This window comes from Diabrotica virgifera, chromosome 4, assembly GCF_917563875.1.
Source record: "Diabrotica virgifera virgifera chromosome 4, PGI_DIABVI_V3a".
NCBI lineage: Eukaryota > Metazoa > Arthropoda > Insecta > Coleoptera > Chrysomelidae > Diabrotica > Diabrotica virgifera.
Window position 1 is genome coordinate 16,523,205 of NC_065446.1, and position 20,788 is coordinate 16,543,992.

A 20,788-nucleotide genomic window follows, 5' to 3' on the forward strand; every position below is an offset into this window, starting at 1 on the left:
GGAGCAAAAATTGTGTTTTCGGTATTCTTTTTGCTACTTTCTCGTTTTATTATAAGAAATCTGTGGTTTTAACTACAAAAATTTCTAATATTAGATATAGGACACCCTCATATGGGACGCAAAAACCCGGCATAATCAGAAAATCAGTTTTATTGGCCCATATCGTCGTTCTGTTTACAGTGCATTGTGATTATAGTGATTTAAAACATCTCGGTCTTTAAATGCGGCTGGTATTATAAAAAAACTCACTTTATCTCTTTTACTTTTACTGGAACACTTTACAACTGAACAAAACGCTGGTATTTTAATCATATTCTTAAATTAAACAATGGTTTTCTACACTTGTTTACAAGATCTTTGCCCTCCAGTCGCTGTCAAATGACGTCACCCTGGAATGGTCTATTGCTTTTAAGAAAGCAACTTTAAAGAAAACTAAAAAAAGAATGTGTGTGTACTTTGTACGTACGTAAGAAGATATTCTTCTATTATATAATAGGTAATTTAAACGAAGTAAATATACTTAAAAGGTTATTTGTATTTTATTTAAAAATCAAACTAACTTTCTTATCTACCACTTTTAAAAAATTTTTATTAAAACAACCAAAAATAAAAAAAAATATGAATCGCCCAGGAATTGAACCCGCAACCTTCCAATCTCAATGCTAACGCATTTCCCACTACTCCAGCGAGGCCCTAGAAATATACATGTAAGTTTCGGATATAATTACACAACACGGCGACATATAGTGTAAAAATGTTATGCTTACATAATATTTTATTATTTTACTACAGGGAAACACAAATCCAAAAACACAAGAATTATAATAAATAATCTCTATCTCTATCAGCGAGGTTCCTACAGCCTCTGCCGCTTCTCGCATTTCGACCGCCATCGTTTTCTGTCCATCCATTCGTCTTCTTTGATGGCTCTATCTTTCATGATGTGCCGTACATTTTCTTCCCAGGCAACTGAAGGTCTTCCCCTTCTTCTTCTTTGGTGTGGTATGTAATTTAAAGCTTTCTTTGGCCATCTATCTTCATTCATTCGTTTCACGTGACCATACCACACTAGTTGTCTAGTTTCAATTTTATCTACACTGGAATATACAGTATGTGTCCTCCTTCTAATATCTTCATTCCATAAATAATACATTTCCTAAAACCACTAATATATTCTTTTAATGACTTATTTGCACGGTTACAGATACATACATACCTATCTTGAAAGATTAGCAATGAACTACATACTGTCAGAACTACATACTGTCAGTGTGCGCAAGCGCGCGGATCATGTACAATTTTAGCCTCAATCGATTCGCCGCTAAAGAAGAATATCTTCAAAAATAGTTTTAATGCATATGTTTTACTGACATAATAGTTTTGAGATCAAGTAGTTTTAATAATAGGTTTTATTAGTCATATTAGGAGAATCTTTAAAACTGCAATAAAACTGAAAGGTAACAAACTAGAATCTAATAAAACCAAACAGTCCGGAAGTTCTTTATAAAACCGATTAGTTTTAAAGAGAACTGAGAATAAACTATTTTAAAACTACCATAAGACAAATTATCTATTAAGATTAATTAGTCTTATTTGATACTCTTATTAGATACTTTAAAACTAGTAACAAATGCTTAACAGTTTTAAAGTTCTGCCAGTATATCTGCAAGGTAACTTTAAGACCATTATCTTCTTATTTGCCAAAATAAAACCTTTATAAACCTTAAATAAAACTAAAACTGTTTTTATTATGTTACTTTAGTAATCGCCGAAACTGAAGCTTATGTTCAAGGCAAATATAAATCGTTTTACAAGAGCAGCATCGGAAAATTAGCAAGGAGTTGGAATGATTATATCTCCGCTAAATGAGATCCTTTGATGAATAAAGAATAATTTTTGTAAAAAAAATGTTTGTTTTACTTGTTAGACCCGGCCTTATTTACAGACGTAATATGATTATTTGAAATATCTCCCAACATTATTGAATAAAGCGATACGTTTGAATAATTAATGTTATGATTAAGTAAAATTTAATTGAATCGAAACTGTATTTATTCTATAAATTAGTAAGGGGTACAAAATACTGATACTCATATAATTAATTTAGATTGAGCCAAAAATATCTCTATTCAGGATTAATTTCAGGTTTGAACGTTCTAGGAGTAGTTTGTGTGCACGTACATAATTAATCGATTAGAGTTGAATTAGACTTTCCAATTAAAATATTTAGGTTTCTAGCACCCTACAATGTTTAATGAGTGCATTGCATCCCAAGAACTGAAAAAAAGGTAATAGTTATTTATGTACCAAGTCAGTAAAGTGACTCTTTATCGAACGAGTCTTGATATTACGAGAAGAGCGAGCGTAGCGAGCGAGTCGAGTAACAGATGAGTTCGATAAGGAGTCTTTACTGACGTGGTACATACAAAATTTTATCGTCGACATAATTTGATTGGAAATCAACTTGGAATTTCAATTCCGATGACTCACACCTTAATATGTAAGAGTTTGCTCTGTAATTATTTAAAAATATTATAAAATTTATAAAATAAATTGAATAAAAATCTGTCGTTTATTTAACTTCTTTAAAATCTCATTATAACACTACACAATTTTTTTAATTTGATTATCTTCATTATTTCATAAAATTAATCATCTTTAATTTTAATAATCCCTGAATGAAAAACTGGAAAATGAAGTACTGAAAACTTGACAGCTTGGATAATGCCAAAATATGTTTTATCTACAATTTCACTTTCTACAATAATTTGATATTGGTTTTAACACTTACTTGCAATTCACAATTTAATAACTTTTTAAATTTTAGACGTCATAATAATTTCATGACAGTGATGACAGATCACTTTTGCATGATGGACGCTTTCGATTTTTAATCGATAGTTATCAATATTGAATAATTACTAAATCGGTAAAGTTTTGATTTATTTTATATGAATATATTTACAAAATACTACATAATTTCACTTTTTGACATGAATTTAATTGATAATAACGTAAATTGTGTCCAATATTGTTAATAATTACAGTAAATAAATTTTAAGTTCACTCAAATTCTCGCCATTCAATTACTGCCATCGACCACTTACATTCAATCTGGGTTAATTTGATTAATCGCGGCAGGTAAAGTAAAATTCTTCTTTCAGTACAATAAAGTGTTACTTTACTGCCGCAAATGAGGGCAAATGAATACAATAATGAATGCCTTTAGTGACGGTTGGCGATAAAAGTAATTTACTGTTGAGTTCAATGGAATGCTACATAGGCTTTGAAGATGTATATGTATAACGTCACTAGTATGATATACAGGGTGAGTTTTCAGTGCGGGATCGGTCGATAATTCCATTATGGTATAGAATATCAAAAAAAGTTATTTAGAAAAAAATGTAGACAATGATATTCCCCATACTTGGAAAATATTTTACATTCTACAGGGTGATCAGTAACTATATGCGTTATATCAAACATATAATTTTTTAAATGGGACACCCTATAAATTTTTTCATATTTATATTCCTCTCATAATTCTTGTTTTTATAATATCAAGTTTCGTATTACTATACAGAGTGTTTAAAAAGTTATGACCATTTTTATTTCGAAATCCCTATGAGATTAACACCATGTATATAAAGAAGTAATTCATAAACAATTATTTATTTTATACAAGAAGGCAATTTAGCGCAATTTTTAGACTCTCCAATACTCTTTATGTAAATAAAATACACTTCACCTCGTAACGATAAAGTCATTAGTTTTCGAGATATTTGAAGTTAAACATGTGACGGTACAGTTATTTTGATTAATGTTTTGTTTCGCTTAATTTTTAATTTCAAATATCTCGAAAGCTAATATTTTTATCGTTAAGACTGAAGAGTATATTATTCATTCTTAACGAGGTAGTCATTAGTTTTCGAGATATTTGAAACTAAAAATTAAGCGGCACAATACATTAATCAAAAGAACTAAATAACTGTGCCGTTACATGTTTAACTTCAAATATCTCGAAAACTAATGACTTTATCGTTACGAGTGAGGAGGATGTTATATAAATAGAGGAGAATCTAAAAATTGTGCTAAAATGGCAATTTCACCAGTGCAGTGACGTAGAATTTGGGAAGCGTCAACCATTTACTGTCCCCTGTCGTACGTCTCTGGTAATAGCCGGAAACTTGTATTTAACATAATTTCATAGGATGTATAGTACTTAAACTTTCTTCTAAGAATGAAAAGGATAAGTCAAATAGTTTTAAAATACTGAGCAAAAATATTTTTTTTTTATTTTTAAATAAAACACCCAGTAACTCAATAAGGAGCCATATTTTAATTAAGTGATTTTGGTCCAATCTTAAGGCTGTATGACACTATACATTTTCTTGTATCATTTCTAATATCGTTTCTGATATGTCAAAAAAATGCATAGTGTTATACACAGATACAAGAAACGATATCAGAAACGATACAAGAATTTGAGTCAGACACAGATTCTTGTACAAGAACTGCGCCAATTTCTGCGCAAAGAGCAAAAACGTAAAACCTGCTGGTAAAACATCTAAAATGTCATTACTCATAATGGCGGCTGAAATGAAAATGAGATAATGTATTGATGAATTTATTTGTGTTTTTGTAGGTATTAGAGAGTTATCAAGTAACCCTAGAAGAATACGGTAACGCTATTTTACTGTATACTTTACATGTTATTTATAACGTTACCGTATTCTCATAGAGTTGCTTGATAACTCTCTATTATTTATAAATCGTTTATTGGTACTTAATATACCGTTTGGTATGGACCGTGATACTATAAATAAAGTTATTTATAGTATCAAGTAAGTGTTATTTATAGTATCATGGTATGGACTACTGTTCCACTAATAACCATATATTTAGCTCCTGTAAAGTTCAAACTATAAATTTAGGTTTCATGGTGCATAATTTTTTAATAGACGAAAATACAATAGTTCCTAATTTGGATCAAACTGAAGATAATTCTAATGCAAATATTTTAGCACAAATATCAAAACAAAATAAAAACACAAATAATCAACCTCAAACAGTCAACGTAAAATTCTGGTTAACATTAAAATTAAAATGTTTATAAATTTTATAAAATCAGCTGTAGCTGTAGATGCAGTACTACCATAACGTGACACAGGGTGACAAACAAAATTTCGACCAATCACGTGCCGAATTTCATACAATTTTCGATACAAGAACTTGCATAGTGTCATACATGACACAAATGTACGTACAAGAAATGATACAAGAAAATGTATACAAGAAACGATATCAGAAACGATATTAGAAATGATACAAGAAAATGCATAGTGTCATACAGCCTTTAATATTTTGAGGTCTAGAATCTAGAACTCAGAGATTGGATATTCTTAATGAAACCCCCTCTATAAGCAAAACTATATCTGTTACTATAAGGAAAAAAAAGAAGAAAAAAAAACGACAAAAAAGTTTGTTAATTTGTGAAAAATTCTCAGAAATACGATTATCGGAATAGCATTTCAAAATGTTTAATCCCGCGACGTTATTAAAAAAAGAAATTTAAACAAATTAGAACAATTTTCAAATGCCATTTTAGAGGGGAGTTAAATTGAAATTTAAATTTATCAATACATTTGTCGAAAACATGCATAAAAATAAAAGTAATGAGATTTTACACAGATTTATATTCTTTTGGTAACAACCGCGTTTTTGCAATTGAAAATATAGTAACATTTAATAAACAAATTATATATCTCATAAATTATTAAATATTTTTTAACCAATTATTTTTTGCTTAATATAGCGCAACTTCTCCTATTAAATAAAATAATTTATAGTGCTTATTGAAAACGCAAATAATATTTTTTTGCAAATTTGATTTTTTAATTTTATATATAATTATTTAAATAAATGGGGGGTCAAATTTAATTTAGTAAGTCTTAGGTAAAAGAATTATTCTTCATATTTGCAGACAAAAATCCTAAAGATCTTCATTAAAATGTAAATTACCTCAGCAGTTAAAAAATAAATACTTTACAAAAATGACCCCTATTTAATTATTTAAACAATGATCCCCTCATATGATTTGGATACTTTCTTAAAAATATCTTTTGTATTCACCTAAATTTTGATATAAAATTTATTCCAACCTGTAGGGAATTACATTTTGAGTCTTTTTATTTTATTAGGCTAAATATCAAGAGCACACGCATAACAACATTAGGGTAGTTACTAATTTTACAATATTTTATGTGACGCTTTCATATGTTTTTTCATGCTTCCTAGTATATAAAATCCCCTTGAACAAATCGTACAATGATACGGTGTCTCTCCTGTATGGGTTCTTATATGTGACTTCAAATTGCCGCTCTGTGAAAAACTTCTATTACAATATGAACATTTATATGGTTTTTCTCCGGTATGAAGCATTTCATGTCTTGTAAGATGTGGTTTCTGCTTAAAACTTTTGTCGCAATGCTGGCATTTATATAAACGTTCCCCTAAAAAAAGAAGAAAAGTGTAAATGATTTTAAAAGTTATTGCAGGTTAATAGTAAACAATATCAGAAGGAATTTGTTGTTGATATATGTGTTAGCAACAGTGGACGAGCCGTATTTAGGCTACCTTCTAATTTTAGTATTTTAAAGCTGATTGAAACAATATGCGTTCAAATAAAATTTAGTATAATATGAAGTACTAGTGTATACTGCCGTGCTTAGCGAAAACGCCGTATCTGCAAAAATCTGAAAAAATTAGATTTATACATTTTTCTAACCCACATGTGCACATCTATCTTATTTGCTTACTAAAAATGACGTAAACACAACGCATTTTATGCCGTATCTGCAAAAATGTTCATGGATACTTAGAATAAATGCGTCATCTGAAAAATACTTAGAAAAAACGCCGTATTTAAATGTTACTTGCCGCGTTTATCCTAAGCAGACACTAGATGCGGCGTTCTGCCTAAGCATTTGACAGATTGTTACAGCATGTGTAAAATTTTTAATAAGGTTAGTTTGTTGCCATTTTTAAACGAGAACGGTTGTTTGATATAATTTTTTAAATATGTCAAATAAAACAAAGTTAATACTGCAGAAGGCTATTTCTTTATCAACAGAAAATCTAAACACATATGTTTGAGTTATGTTGGTGATCAAGAAATAATGTGTGGTTCTAAAAACAATGCGGTACTACTAAGTGAGACAAATACCTCCATTAAATGTGGAGTTTCCTATGTGTATTATTACGTTACATCAGGCATTTTTAAACAGCGCAAATTCGCAAATAAAAAATGTGTTATAAAAGTACATAGTTAAATCAATGTCTAATAATTAATAATTAAAAATAAACTTTATCGTAAATGTCAATCGTTTCTGCAATGATTTTAATTTTAAAATGCAAGAAACGCCCCTTAGCGGCAAACTTACTAATTCCAAAATTATTTCCAGCACTTTTTTTGTCCATTTTCATGACACACTTTTATAAATGTTTTTTATTATAATGACTATTATAATGACTCCCTCTATAACGAGAACTGAAATGGCAGACTAATTACCTCGTTATACGCGGATCTCGTTATATCAGACAACAATAATATTGTGCATACATATGAATATTTATATAGTTTTCTAAAATATTAACTTTCTATAGTGAAGCCATTTGGAGCAATATAAGATGCTAAATATTGTTTCCTCGACAATAAGGCTTCGCCATCATAAATTATAATTGTTTTTACAATATTCAGTATCGGTCAATAGATAAACAGAACAGGAAGAAGTTTATTATAGGTAGGCGGTGAATTTTTTTTACAGCACTACCCTCGATAACCGCACAGATGTTGGGGATTTATGTATACAGGTAGTTGGGGTATTTACTTATAGCCATTACAGCGCTAAAAATAGATAAAAAATAATAAAGATACATATTTTACGATTTCATTTTTCCTCGTTATAGAGGTATTCAGTTCAATAGGAATTTCATGGGACATCTAGTGTACCTCGTTATAAGCGAAAACTCGTAATAACCGTGTTCGTTATAGAGAGAGTCTACTGTATTATAAAATTAGAAAATGTTTAGCGCAAACGCAGTACTGCAGTCTTCCTAAGCAGGAAGAAGTTAATTTATGTATTTAGTATACTTAGAAAGAACGTAGTAACATGAGTTTTTAGAGTAAATAAGATATATTTTGCCAATCTTATGTATAAATATGAATTCTATAATATTTATTATGTATATAAAGTAGAAAACAAAAAAAAATTCTAAATAGTTTTCAACGGCTAGACAATTAAACAAAACCCGATTTTACTCAAATGTGATCTCTCTGCAGATACGGCGTTTTGGCTCAAAAGCAGTAGGTATATGTATATGTATATCTGCATATTTAATCTCTATTCTGAGTCTATATTCAGAGAAGCATTGGGCGAGGTTCAAGGTGGAATCAAGATTAACGGAACCAGCATAAACATCAGGTACGCCGATGATACCATCCTAATAGCAAGCAACACACAAGAACTACAAAATATAATAAAGGCGGTAGTTCCTCATAGCGAAATGCCCAAACGTTTCCAAAACAAAAATTTTAGTATTCTCGAAGATACCAATAAACATACATTTGTATGCTAAGGGACAAATAATAGAGCAGATAACGTCCATAAAATATTTGGGAGCAAAGGTCAATAGCAAGTGACCCAAACAAGAAATCCTATCAAGAATCGAACAAGCGCGGAAAACACTCATGAACATGCAAACATTTTTTACAAGATCAGACCTTAGTCTGGAGCTCAGAATCAAAATGATAAGATGTTACGTGTTTTCTGTCTTGCTGCATGGCTGTGAAAATTGGACAATGGACTCTGAAACAGAAAAAATAATTGATGCCTTTGTATCCATGCCTATGTATATGTTATAGTCAAAGCCCGAATTTCAGACACTCCTAGGTTTGACTAGGCAATCCTCAGGTCTGACTGACGGTCTCAGTCAAAGCCCGAAATAAATTACAGTTTCGGCCTTTGACTAGTCAAACCTAGGAGAGACTAAGTTGGTCAGGCAAAGGTCGAAATTTAATTCTATGAAATCGGAGTTTGACTAGTCAAACCCCGATCAGCAATTAGAGTGTCGTAATTTGTTAGATTAGGTTTAATAAATTGTCATTTCTTAATTTTAATGTTTATTACTTTTATATCGTCGTAATTAATAAAAAAAAATAGTGTTTAATCTCACATGTTGAGGCATTATTGCATTTAAAGTTGCACAATACGTTAGACATTTTACACTTACATAATTTTAAAGAGCATTGCTTATTGCAGTAGCATTTTATAAAGCTTTGTCCTCCAAATTTGGAATCTTTTGTACTAATTTCTCTTAGAGACAGCTTAACGTCTGGAACAACTTCGAAATTAACAAAATTCTCTTTGCATTCTCTTATTTGATTTCTTGAAAAAAATGGGTTTATTGTTCGTATTTCGTACCAACTCTATAAAAACCGTCAATTGTTTTATTTTGTATGATACCCAAAATATTTCGAGCACCTCCTTTGGCTCTATCAAAGCTGGGGATAGGTATTGTTACAGTTTTTCCGATAGAAATTGGAAGAAATTTTTTTTCACCTAATTATTTCATAGCATTAGCCTGGGCATGAAGACCTTCAATCGCCGTTCCTTTATTTATTTTAATCTTTTCTCTCTGTGGACAACGCATGCATGTAACTTTGCTCTCAAAATCTCCATATTATGCACCAAGTGTGATGTTACCGCCCACAACATGTACCACCTGATTAAAAAATATGCACGTATGTGCGTCACAGCTCTACTTTTGGCAAATACAACAAACCACATAAATATGAAGAAGTAATCTGAATTGTTTGACAATTTTCTTCCTGTCCTAGTGACGACGGTCCAGGGGCGATCCATAGTTTTTTTCTCCGATTGCAACATCTTCTTTCATAGTTGACGATGACAATCCCATTCTATATGTTTGATCTAAAATAAAATTCATATACGAAGTCAAACCAAATTACGGAGATGCTCGAAATATTTTGGGCATCATACAAGATAAATCAACTGACGATTTATATAGAGTTGGTACGAAATACGGAACAATAAACACACTTTTTTTCAAGAAATCAAATAAGAGAATACAAAGAGAATTTTCTTAATTTCGAAGATATTCCAGACTGTCTTTAAGAGATATTAGTATAAAAGATTCTAAATTTGGAGGACAAGTCTTTATAAAATGTTGCTGCAAGGAGAAATGCTCTTCAAAATTATGAAAGTGTAAAAGGTCTAACGTATTGTATAACTCTAAATGCCATAATGGCTCAACATGTGAGAATAAACACTAATTTTTTATTTTAATTTTGACAACATGAAAATAATAGACATTAAATTAAAAAAATGACGTTAAAAAATAAACTTAATCTAACAAATTACGACATTTTAATAGCTGATCGGGGTTTGACTAGTCAAACTCCGATTTCATAAAATTAAATTTCGACCTTTGCCTAACCAACATAGTCTCTCCTAGGTTTGACTAGTCAACGGCCAAAACTGTAATTTATTTCGGGCTTTGACCAAGACCATCAGTCAGACCTGAGGATTGCCTAGTCAAACCTAGGGTGCCTGAAATTCGGGCTTTGACTATAACATATACATACAGATGGATGCTGAGAATTCCATGGGTACAAAAAGATTCTAACAATGAGGTACTTCGGCACATGAACAAACAAAAAGGATTATTAAGAAAAATCCAAGTAGGAAAAATACAATACTTGGGCCATGTGTTGAGAGGTGAAATATGTGAAATACTTCAAATCATATTGGAAGGTAAAGTACAGGGCAAAAGATCTATAACGACACGCTTCATTTATTATTTTTTTAATTGCTAATTTTAAATATTAACTTTTCTCAAAACGAAAGAATACGTCTCATGTTAAATTCACATGTGTTTTTCGTTCCTAAAATACAAAACCAGATTGTATAAAATTAATGTCTTTTTCAGGGAAACACAAATTACCAGATTGGCCACGCTCTTTATGTCAACCTCTTAAAAACTACAGAAAGGTTCTCAGCTTTTAAAACACCAGATTTAGTAATTTATCTCCTTTTCTGGCCACATGGTAGAACCGCATATATGATGACATAATAGTGTTGCGGTCTCGGTCAGTATCGACACAACGGGAACGCAGCGCAGTCACACCCTCGCTAAAATAACAAACCCTTACGAGATATAAACGAAGCACGCTTGTTTATTAAATAAATAAATATATTACTGTTCGTTGTTTTACGCTTACCTTAATTTCATAATTGTTTCCGTAAACCACCAACGGAACAGATCAGTAGAATGACGCCGGAATTCCTGGCTGAAAGACCTGGGAAGACGGTTTGACCGCTCATCCGCAGAAATTTTCCATGCAGCAATTTCCAAAGCTACAATTGCCATTTGAATCGCCATTCCTTAAAAGGAGACGGCACAATAGGAAGTAGATATGAAGAAAAAACGTGGACATGAAGAAAAAATTTGTGCCAGCTGTTCTTCAATTATTTAGATAAGAAGTAACCAAAATTATTGTGTCATCATTTTGGCATTAAAATTCTGTGTGAGTCCTAGCCTCCTCAAGAAGTTCTCTCCAGTCGTTCCTATCCTTTGGCTTTATTCATCTCAATGCCAATTTATGTCAGAGCAAAAATGTTTCACTTGAAGACAACACCGATCCAGTTGACTCCTATAAGTGGTTGGACCATGAGATCAGAATAATTCTGGACATCCAAACAATCGAGCCGAAGAAAGAATGTTAGATCTGCATTTGGAAAGATGAATAATATTTTCTTCTTCAAAGATAAAAATAGTAACATACAAGTTGCGGAAAGAGCAATAGAATAATGTTAGAGGTTTCTCTTTCGTGATGAATATACATACAAAAGAGTAGAGTTCAGAGATAAAAGATGAAAATGCCATAAAAATTATAAAAAGATCTTACCCCACAATTTATTTTTTTTTCTTTAAAAATGAAAATTCATCAGCAAAGGGTAAAAAATTACCTGTATGGATCACTAAGTGGTTGCTGTATGGTGTTGCTTGCCGAAACTTTTTGCCACACTGCTTGCATTCATATGGTTTCTCCCCTGAGTGGATCTTCAAATGTGTATCCAAGTAGCTCTTTTTCAGGAAGTTTTTACCGCAAATTGTACACAAAAACTCCTTTTTTCCATCATGGATTGCCATATGGCTCTGCAGCACATACTTGGAAGAGAACATCTTATCACAAATTGTACATCTATAATTTAAATTTTCCGTACCAGTCTTGTGTTCCTTTAAATGGGACCGATATTCTAAACGACTTGTAAAGGCTTTTCCACAACGCCTACAGGAGAAATATACAGGATTGTCTGGTTTTTCGAAGGAGTGTACTTTTGCATGGTGTTTCATTCTTTCAAGTCTTGAAAATCCTAAAGTTAAAATCAATTATTATAAAAACAATTATTGCATTAAATAATCAAATTTATTTGTAGGATCTGAAACACTACCAGGAAGTTATAACTGTCTTAACCTTCGGATGACCAAGGGGGTAAATTTTGACCCCAATGTATGTTTTTGTTTAATAAATTCAGAAATATTTTCAATTTTAAACTCATTATTTTTTTATTTGACTTTAATATCATTCTAGATACCCTCATATTTGGTAATAAAAAAAATTTCCTACATTTTACGAAAAAATAATATTTTCTGAAATTGGGGTCAAAGACGAACTCTCTTGGCCTTCCATGTTCCAATTTTATATTAAGTAAATACCGTCTATTATGTGGAATGGTCTGTAAGAAAAATTCCAATATTGAAAAGAAATTGTTTGTTAAATTGTGGCGACGTAAATTAGTGTATATTTTAAAATTTATTTCTTTAGTTTTATGTCCAGAATGATGATTCCTGTTTTTGTTCAGTTGTAATGAAAATATGATTTACTAATGTTTATTTATCATTTATTGATAAAATACTAACATTAAAATGACGAATACATTATTTTATTTCTTAAAACAACTTAATTTTTTTGTCAATTAATTGTCATTTTTTACTTGGGATCATTTTTGACCCCGTTGGTCATCCGTGTAACAAAAAAAGGTTGGTCATCGGAAGGTTAAAAAAGATGAAAAATGGAAAAACTCCTGGAGACGACGGAATAACAAAGGAGATGATTACGGCTGGAGGTCAAACTATTTTGGAGGCAGTTAACCTTCATCGGACCGGTCGGGGTCTATTTTGACCCCAAATCACAATTTTTGGCTGTTACATAATAGATCTTAATTTTTAATCGGCACTCTTCCGTCTATCTGTAGTTTATATATTTTATTGATAAAAAATCATGCATACAAGAACATTTAACGGTTAATCAACTATTTTCAATGGGAAATAAGCCAGAATTTTACCAAAAAAATGATTTTATTAACGTTTTTGAAACGTTAATAAAATTATTTTTTTGGAAAAATTGTGGCTTATTTCGCATTGAAAATAGTTGATTATAAAAATGCCACAAGGAAATAGCTTCAGAACAACATCTGCTAGAAAATATTAAGAAGCGTCATACTGCAGACGTATTCCCACAACTTTTGGATATTACTGAGCTCAGATAGAACAAAAACATACAATGGGGTGGTGCCATTTGTGTTGTAGAGGCAAAAACAGAAAAACAAGTAAAATATGCATAAAGTGTAATAATTTTGTACTTATGCCTAGAACAAGTGAAATCGGAGACAGTTTCTGTACATTTTACAAATAGTATGTAGTTATTTAGTCTGTTAGTAGTAGTATCAATCAGTAAAATGTATTTTGTAGTAATGTATAATATGCTTTAATCTAATAAATGTTCAATACAATAAAAATATAGTGTTATTGTTACAGTTTTTCTTCGTATAGACAAAGTTCACGCATTATCAGAATGGGGTCCTTTCAGACCTCAGCCCGTCTTTTGTGTAATATTTTGAGGCCCATCCGATGAAGGTTAAAATCTTAATGATCAAGTGTCTCTTTAGGGGTGCTATTTCAACCTCTTGGCAAAATGCGCAGCTACTTTTACTGCACAAGAAACAAGACAAACACAAACTCGAAAATTGCAGACCAATAAGCCTGTTACCACATCCGTACAAACTTCTTACCAAAATAATTACCAACAGACTATCAAATAAATTCTATAGTTACCAGCCCGTTGAACGAGCGGCATTCCGCAAAGGTTATAATACAGTAGAACATCTACACACAATAAGGGCAAGGGACTTATCGAAAAGTGTAACGAATACAATGAACCTCTTCATTTGGCATTTGTGGATTATAAAAAGGCATTCGATTGCATAAAACTCTGGGCCGTACTAGACGGAATCAATAACGCAAGGATAGATTCCAGATAGAATACTCCTAAAATGACAATGTAACCATTCAAATAAATGTATCAGAAGGTCTAACAACAAACAAAATAAGAACTGAGAGAGAAGTTAGACAGGGAGACACTATCCCTCCAAAATTATTTATTCTTGCATTAAAAGATGTGTTCAAGAAGTTAAATTTGCCGATGACATAGTACACAACTATTCAGAAGATCTAATCTACATGCTAAAGGAGTCGGATTAAAAATGAGTTTAAATAAAACAAAAGTGATGACAAATCAAAATACATCACAATAGATTTAGATAGAAGTGATATCGAAAGTGTCAAAGAGTATATATAGGGCGTCCCAAAAGTAGTGGAACGGTCGAATATTTCACGAACTAAACATCGGATCGAAAAACTGAAAAATACGTTTTCAATAATTTTTAAAAATCTATCCAACGACGTCAAATACGTTCTCCCACTCCATTTCCTAGTGGTGGGGTGGGGGCGAGGGTGGGGGTAACTTTGAAATCTTAAATGCAAACCCCGAGTCTTTATTTCAGATTTGGATTCCTTATGTAAAAGTAAGTAACTTTTATTCGAGACCTTTTTTCGAATTACGGATAGATTGCGCTATAATCGGAAAAAACAATTTATCGTGATACCATAGGTAAATTATAGAAACGGTCTAATATCTCGAGAAATACACTTCCAAATAAAAAACCAAAAAAATGTATTTAATATTTTTAAAAACCTATCGAATAACGCTAAACACGAACCTCCATCTCACCCGCTAGAGGTGGGGTGGGGGTAACTTTAAAATCTTAAATTGTATTGCAGATTTGGATTCGTCATGAAAAATTAAGCAACATTTATTCGAAACATTTTTTAGAATGATTGATAGATGGCGTTAATAAATAGTCTTTTTCCAATTATAGCGCCATCTATGAACAATTCTAAAAAATGTTTCGAATAAATGTTGCTTAATTTTTCATGACGAATCCAAATCTGCAATAAAAAATGGAGATTGCTATTTAAGATTTTAAAGTTACCCCCACCCCACCTCTAGGGGGTGACGCGGACGGTCATGTTTAGCGTTATTCGATAAGTTTTTGAAAAATATTTAATACATATTTTTTGGTTTTTCATTTGGAAGTGTATTTCTCGAGATATTAGACCGATTCTATAATTTACCTATGGTATCACGATAAATTGTTTTTTCCGATTATAGCGCCATCTGTCCATAATTAGAAAAAATGTCTCGAATAAAAGTTACTTTACTAGTTACTAGAAATAAAAACTCGGGGTTTCCATTTAAGATTTCAAAGTTACCCCCCACCCCACCTCTAGGGAATAGAGTGGGAGAACGTATTTGACGTCGTTGGATAGATTTTTAAAAATTATTGAAAACATATTTTTCAGTTTTTCGATCCGATGTTTAGTTCACGAAATATTTGACCGTTCCGCTACTTTTGGGACACCTTGTATATATACCTAGGTCACATGATCAAACTAGGTAAACATAATCAAACGGCGGAGATAACTGGAAGAATCAGAATGACTTCGGCAGCAGTAATAACTCAGTGATGTGTTGAAAAACAAAAAAATACCAATACATATAAAGAAAAGGGTATTCAACCAGTTATGACCTATGGAATGGAAAACATGACACTTACAGAGGTATCAGCCAATAGATTGAGAATGACACAGAGGGAGATCGAATGAGCTATGTTAGGCGTATCTCTGAGGGAACATAATATACGAAATGAGGAAGTGCGAAGCAGGACAAATGTGGACGATGTAATTAGAAGAATTGCGCAATTGAAATGGAACTGGGTAGGACATGTGACACAACAAAACATCGAAAGGTGGACGAGAAACATTGTACATTGGAGACCCTGCGAGCATATTCGTAGTAGTAGAGGAAGACCACAAAAACGATGGCTAGATGACATCAAAGCAAAAATGGGAAGACATGGACACCAAATAGCACAAAACAGAGAAAACCCATCAGCGGACAGATGGTGGCTCGCCCATGTGGAAGTACAATGTAGTTTTATGTTGCTCATCTGCTGAAGGGTTAAACAACATGAGAGAAGCAATAAAATGGCATTGAAACTTAAAGATTTTTCTATAAAGAGGCATCTCTATAAAGATTAGAGATGAATATTTACTTACCTTTACCACAAATTTCACATTTATATGGTGTCAGTCCTTTATGAGCAGATCTATCATGCCTGGTAAGATTCTGGTAGAATTTGAATTTCTTCCCACACACTTTGCATTGGAATGGTAGCTCACCCAAGTGTTCAGCCATTATATGAGCTTTTCTTTTATATTGAAAATTAAAGTTCTTTCCACATATTGAACAAAATAATCTCTTTGATTTACAACTTTTGTTTTCTTGCACATGTTTGGAGAGGTCATCTGAAGATATGAATGATTTATTGCAATACTGACATGTAGTGGAATTCTCCAGCTCAAATGTAAGGGGAGAATTTTTCTTTTCTATGATGGTGTCACAAATAGCTTCATCTGTGTCTTCCTTTATGTCAGTATCACTTGAATCATGGTTATTTGATAAAGTATCTATATTCTCGTCAACAGCTTTGAATGATAAAGCATGTTGTAGCAAATTGTAGACTGTTTTAATACTTTCAATATATAAATTAATTTCATATAATTTACTCTTGCAATTAGGACAGATATTTTTTGGTAAATGGTCATTTTGGTCAAACTGAAACATATTAAAACTATATAAGCTATTTATTTCAGACAATGAATTATTAATTACTTGTAGAAAAGGCATAAGCATGGAAGTGCAGGATCTGCAACTTTTCTGATTAGAGGACTTTCTGAATGTGTATCTCAATTCACTTTACAACAGGCCTATTTTGCACTGTGTCATTCAGACATCAGCTATGAAATTTTGGCATGGGGTCACACATTCAGAAAAGAATAGTAAGGATAATTGCTGGCCCGTCCTTTCAGAAAGAAAGAGGCTGGCAAGCATTTGTTGCACTGCACATACTAACTCTACCTTCACTATTTATTCTAGACAGTATTGTTCATGTAAAACAAAATACAGATTGACATCAAAGATATGAGGATGACATCAAAATGAAACCAAGAACATGCATGCCTTAATGCTGCCCTACACCAGGCTCCAAAGAAGTAGAGACAGATCAAACTCTTATGGTATATCATTTTACAACAAGCTGCCTACTGAAGTTACTGAATTGCCAATTTTACAATTTATAAAAACAATAAAGAATTTTCTCTTAGTAAGTGGCACAAATATAAAGAGTTGATGTGCACTATTTGTTTGGACTTATTGTACATATACTACGTCAGTGCTCACTACATAATATAAGGTGATGGCATTTGGTTGCAATATGTAGAAGTAATGTGTAAAATGGTATCTTTGGATGGTGAAATGATTGTGAAAAGTAATAGTTTTAAGTACCTAGGATCGGTATTACAGAGAAATGGAGAAATAGATGGAGATGCATGCAGTAGAATTAGGGCTGGATGGATGAAGTGGAAAGAAGCGAGTGGTGTGTTGTGTGACAGAAAAATTCCAATGAAGCTGAAGGGAAAATTCTATAAAACAGTCATAAGACCGGCTATGATGTACGGAACTGAATGTTGGGCAGTGAAAATGAAAGAGGAACAACGACTGCATGTGGCAGAAATGAGAAGGCTTAGATGGATGAGTGGAGTGACAAAGAAGGATAAAATTAGAAATGAGAATATTAGGGGAAGTCTAGGTGTGGCACCAATTGATGCCAAAATGAGAGAGCATAGGTTAAGATGGTTTGGTCATGTTCAACGTCGAGACGTTAATCACCCAATACGAAGAATAGCTGAAGTGCACATTCCTGGAAGGAGTAGGAGAGGAAGACCAAAGAAGACCTGGGGGAGATGATAAGGCAGGACATGTTTGTAAAGGGGATTAACATTGATATGACCAAAAATAGAATTGTGTGGAGAAATGCAAAAGAGAATGATGATGTAGAAGTAATGTGCCTCATTTTACTCGGACAATAAAAACATACCTTGCGTTTCTTTTCTTCAGGTAACTGACATTCAACGTCTTCCCAAATTTTGAGGACAGGCACGTCTGTGCTTATAACTGGAAAAAAGGAGGAATGTCACTTTTGTTGAATTTTTCAGCAGAGCATTTTCAATGTTATAAGACTAATATTATTGATATGTTTTGATGGTATTTTTTTTTTCAAAATCATATGTTTGGAAAATTTACTCTGTGGGAACACATGAAAACAATGTGTTTCACTTATTTCTGTGTGATTCACGACTGACATTCCCCCTAATAAACTGGTAACACTGTGACATTCCCCCTTCTTCTCCTGTATAGGTATTTTATTATTAGTGTTACCTCATGACACAACCAATTTTTAACCAGTGTTATTTACGTATATGTAGAATACAAAGATGTGATAAGAATGGGAGAGGATAGGCTACCAAAAAGAGCACTGAATGCTAGAATGCAGGGAAAGAGACCGGTTGGAAAGCCAAGAAAGTGCTGGGAAGACACAGTAAACAGCGACACACAAGCCCTTTTAGGAGTCCGTATATGGAGAAGAGCAGCCACAGACAAGCAAGGGTGGAGGCAAAAATAAAGGAGGCCAAGGCTCAATTTGGGCTGTAGTGTCATAGAAGAAGAAGTTATTTACGTATAGTAAAGTACAGAATATAATCTATCTAATGAATTATTAAAACAAAAATGAAAATTTCTGACATTCCCCGTTTTTTCCCTGTACCCTTCATATGTAAATACAGCAATAAAGAAAAACACCCACCACCTGTTAAATGAAGACTAAAAAAACAGCTACTGAACTGAGGAGTGTATGGACATAGGTTATGCTATCGCACCCGAACTGCCACGAAATCCAAGGGCATTGTAAAATTTAGGAGTGTCCACTTTTCTTGGGTTAATAAGTTATAAGTCTCATACAATTGTGAGAATATCTTATTCTTAAACAAACAGAATATCCAGCATATTAAGTATAATCAAGGAATATACGCTGTGAGCTCGTACGTAGAGGGGATATTTATAAATTCGCGAGAGCCGGTAGTGGCAAGTCTGTAAACGTTTACCGGAAATTTGACATAATTGTCAAAGTGATTAATTTAAAATTAAAATTAAAAACATTAATTATAAAAAATATTAGTTGGTCAAAGCTGTGGTATATATTTTTACCTTAAATATACTTACGTTTCAAATACTGAATTTACGTTTTTTTAATGTTCCGTAATATGTAATTATAAATTAATCTATTAATCTTAGCGACATCTACACGATAATTGTGAAAGTATCCGAAGTAAGAAATTAATATTTCATCAATAGAACGTCAAAATGATTAGCAAAATCTTAAAAAAATCTGTTACAATTTAATTACTTTTTAGCTTTGTAAATATTAAGCGATAACAATTAAATAATAAATTTAAAAATTACCCGTGAAAGTTGAATTAGTAATCCGCCAGGAGCGACACCAGCGGAGCTCAGAGCGTATAGGGGTACAAGAGTCTATATTCATTGATATTACTGATATTAGTCTAAATTCCTTAATTCTACAGGATCTAGTATACCTACAAGAAAATTACATAGCAACTTCATACCTGATAATTTGTTAAATTTATAAAGATAAGCTGCAGTGGTTCTTCAAAAAATTCTAAGTTATTATTCTTTGTTGCACATAGCCGGCAAATAAATGGAAAGTCTGAAGTCCTAATATCTGTCCTCTGGATCTTGGATAAATGGTTGCTTATATTTAAATTAGCTTGAATTGTAGAAATCATTATTTAATACTTGTTGAAATCTGATTGATAATGGCAAGTATTAATTATAATATAAATAAAAATAAAGAATAAATCATAATTTAATTTACTCCTTGTTTCATAACAATTATTGTCTGTTATTATTTTTGTTTTGGTTTTGTCTTCTTCTGTCTTCTGTTCTTCTATTTGGGGTGAATGGTGAATGTTGAATGTATATGTACCAACTTCAGACAGTGAGAGATATGTATTCTTTGCTTCAGATGGGATGAGAGCCAGGGAATGTAAAAGGCGAGACATAGGCGAGACTGTTTATTATTAACGTATATTCTAAGATTTAGATCTTATACAACGAAATTTTATAAAAGCCGTTTTATCGTAGATATTTTTACAACTTACAATCTCAGAGTGGCGCCAAGTGTAGGCAACTTAATAAGCAGCTGTAGTGTTGCCGTTGCCAAAGTAGTGCTCACAATGCTTCAGTTAGTAATTTCAAACTATTTGATTTTGAAAGCAACTAATTAGTTTTGTAATAATCTACAAATTATTTCCTATCTGGATTGCATATAATTATTATATTCTCAGTATAATATTTTTATTTAGAAATATTTGCCGGCCAGCCACA

General features: G+C 32.1%; 1 protein-coding gene across 1 annotated transcript; it reads right to left on the reverse strand.

Annotated features, from left to right (window-relative positions):
* Window positions 1-2,553: 2,553 nt before the first annotated feature.
* On the reverse strand, window positions 2,554-20,740 carry LOC114339630 (zinc finger protein OZF-like). Its single transcript, XM_050649029.1, has 4 exons — window positions 20,008-20,740; window positions 16,543-17,101; window positions 12,051-12,458; window positions 2,554-6,512 (listed from the first exon to the last, which is right to left on the reverse strand). Exons 1-4 carry the CDS (start codon window positions 20,185-20,187, stop codon window positions 6,250-6,252), a joined length of 1,410 nt encoding a protein of 469 aa, XP_050504986.1. The 5' UTR covers window positions 20,188-20,740; the 3' UTR covers window positions 2,554-6,249.
* Between the last annotated feature and the right edge of the window lie 48 nt (window positions 20,741-20,788).

Coding starts and splice junctions, on each gene's coding strand:
- LOC114339630 (XM_050649029.1), bottom strand. CDS start 20,187: ATGATTTCTACAATTCAAGCTAATTTAAATATAAGCAACCATTTATCC. Junction 17,102..20,007: donor TAAATTTAACAAATTATCAG/GTATGAAGTTGC, acceptor AATATGTTTCAG/TTTGACCAAAATGACCATTT. Junction 12,459..16,542: donor ATGTGAAATTTGTGGTAAAG/GTAAGTAAATAT, acceptor TTTTAACTTTAG/GATTTTCAAGACTTGAAAGA.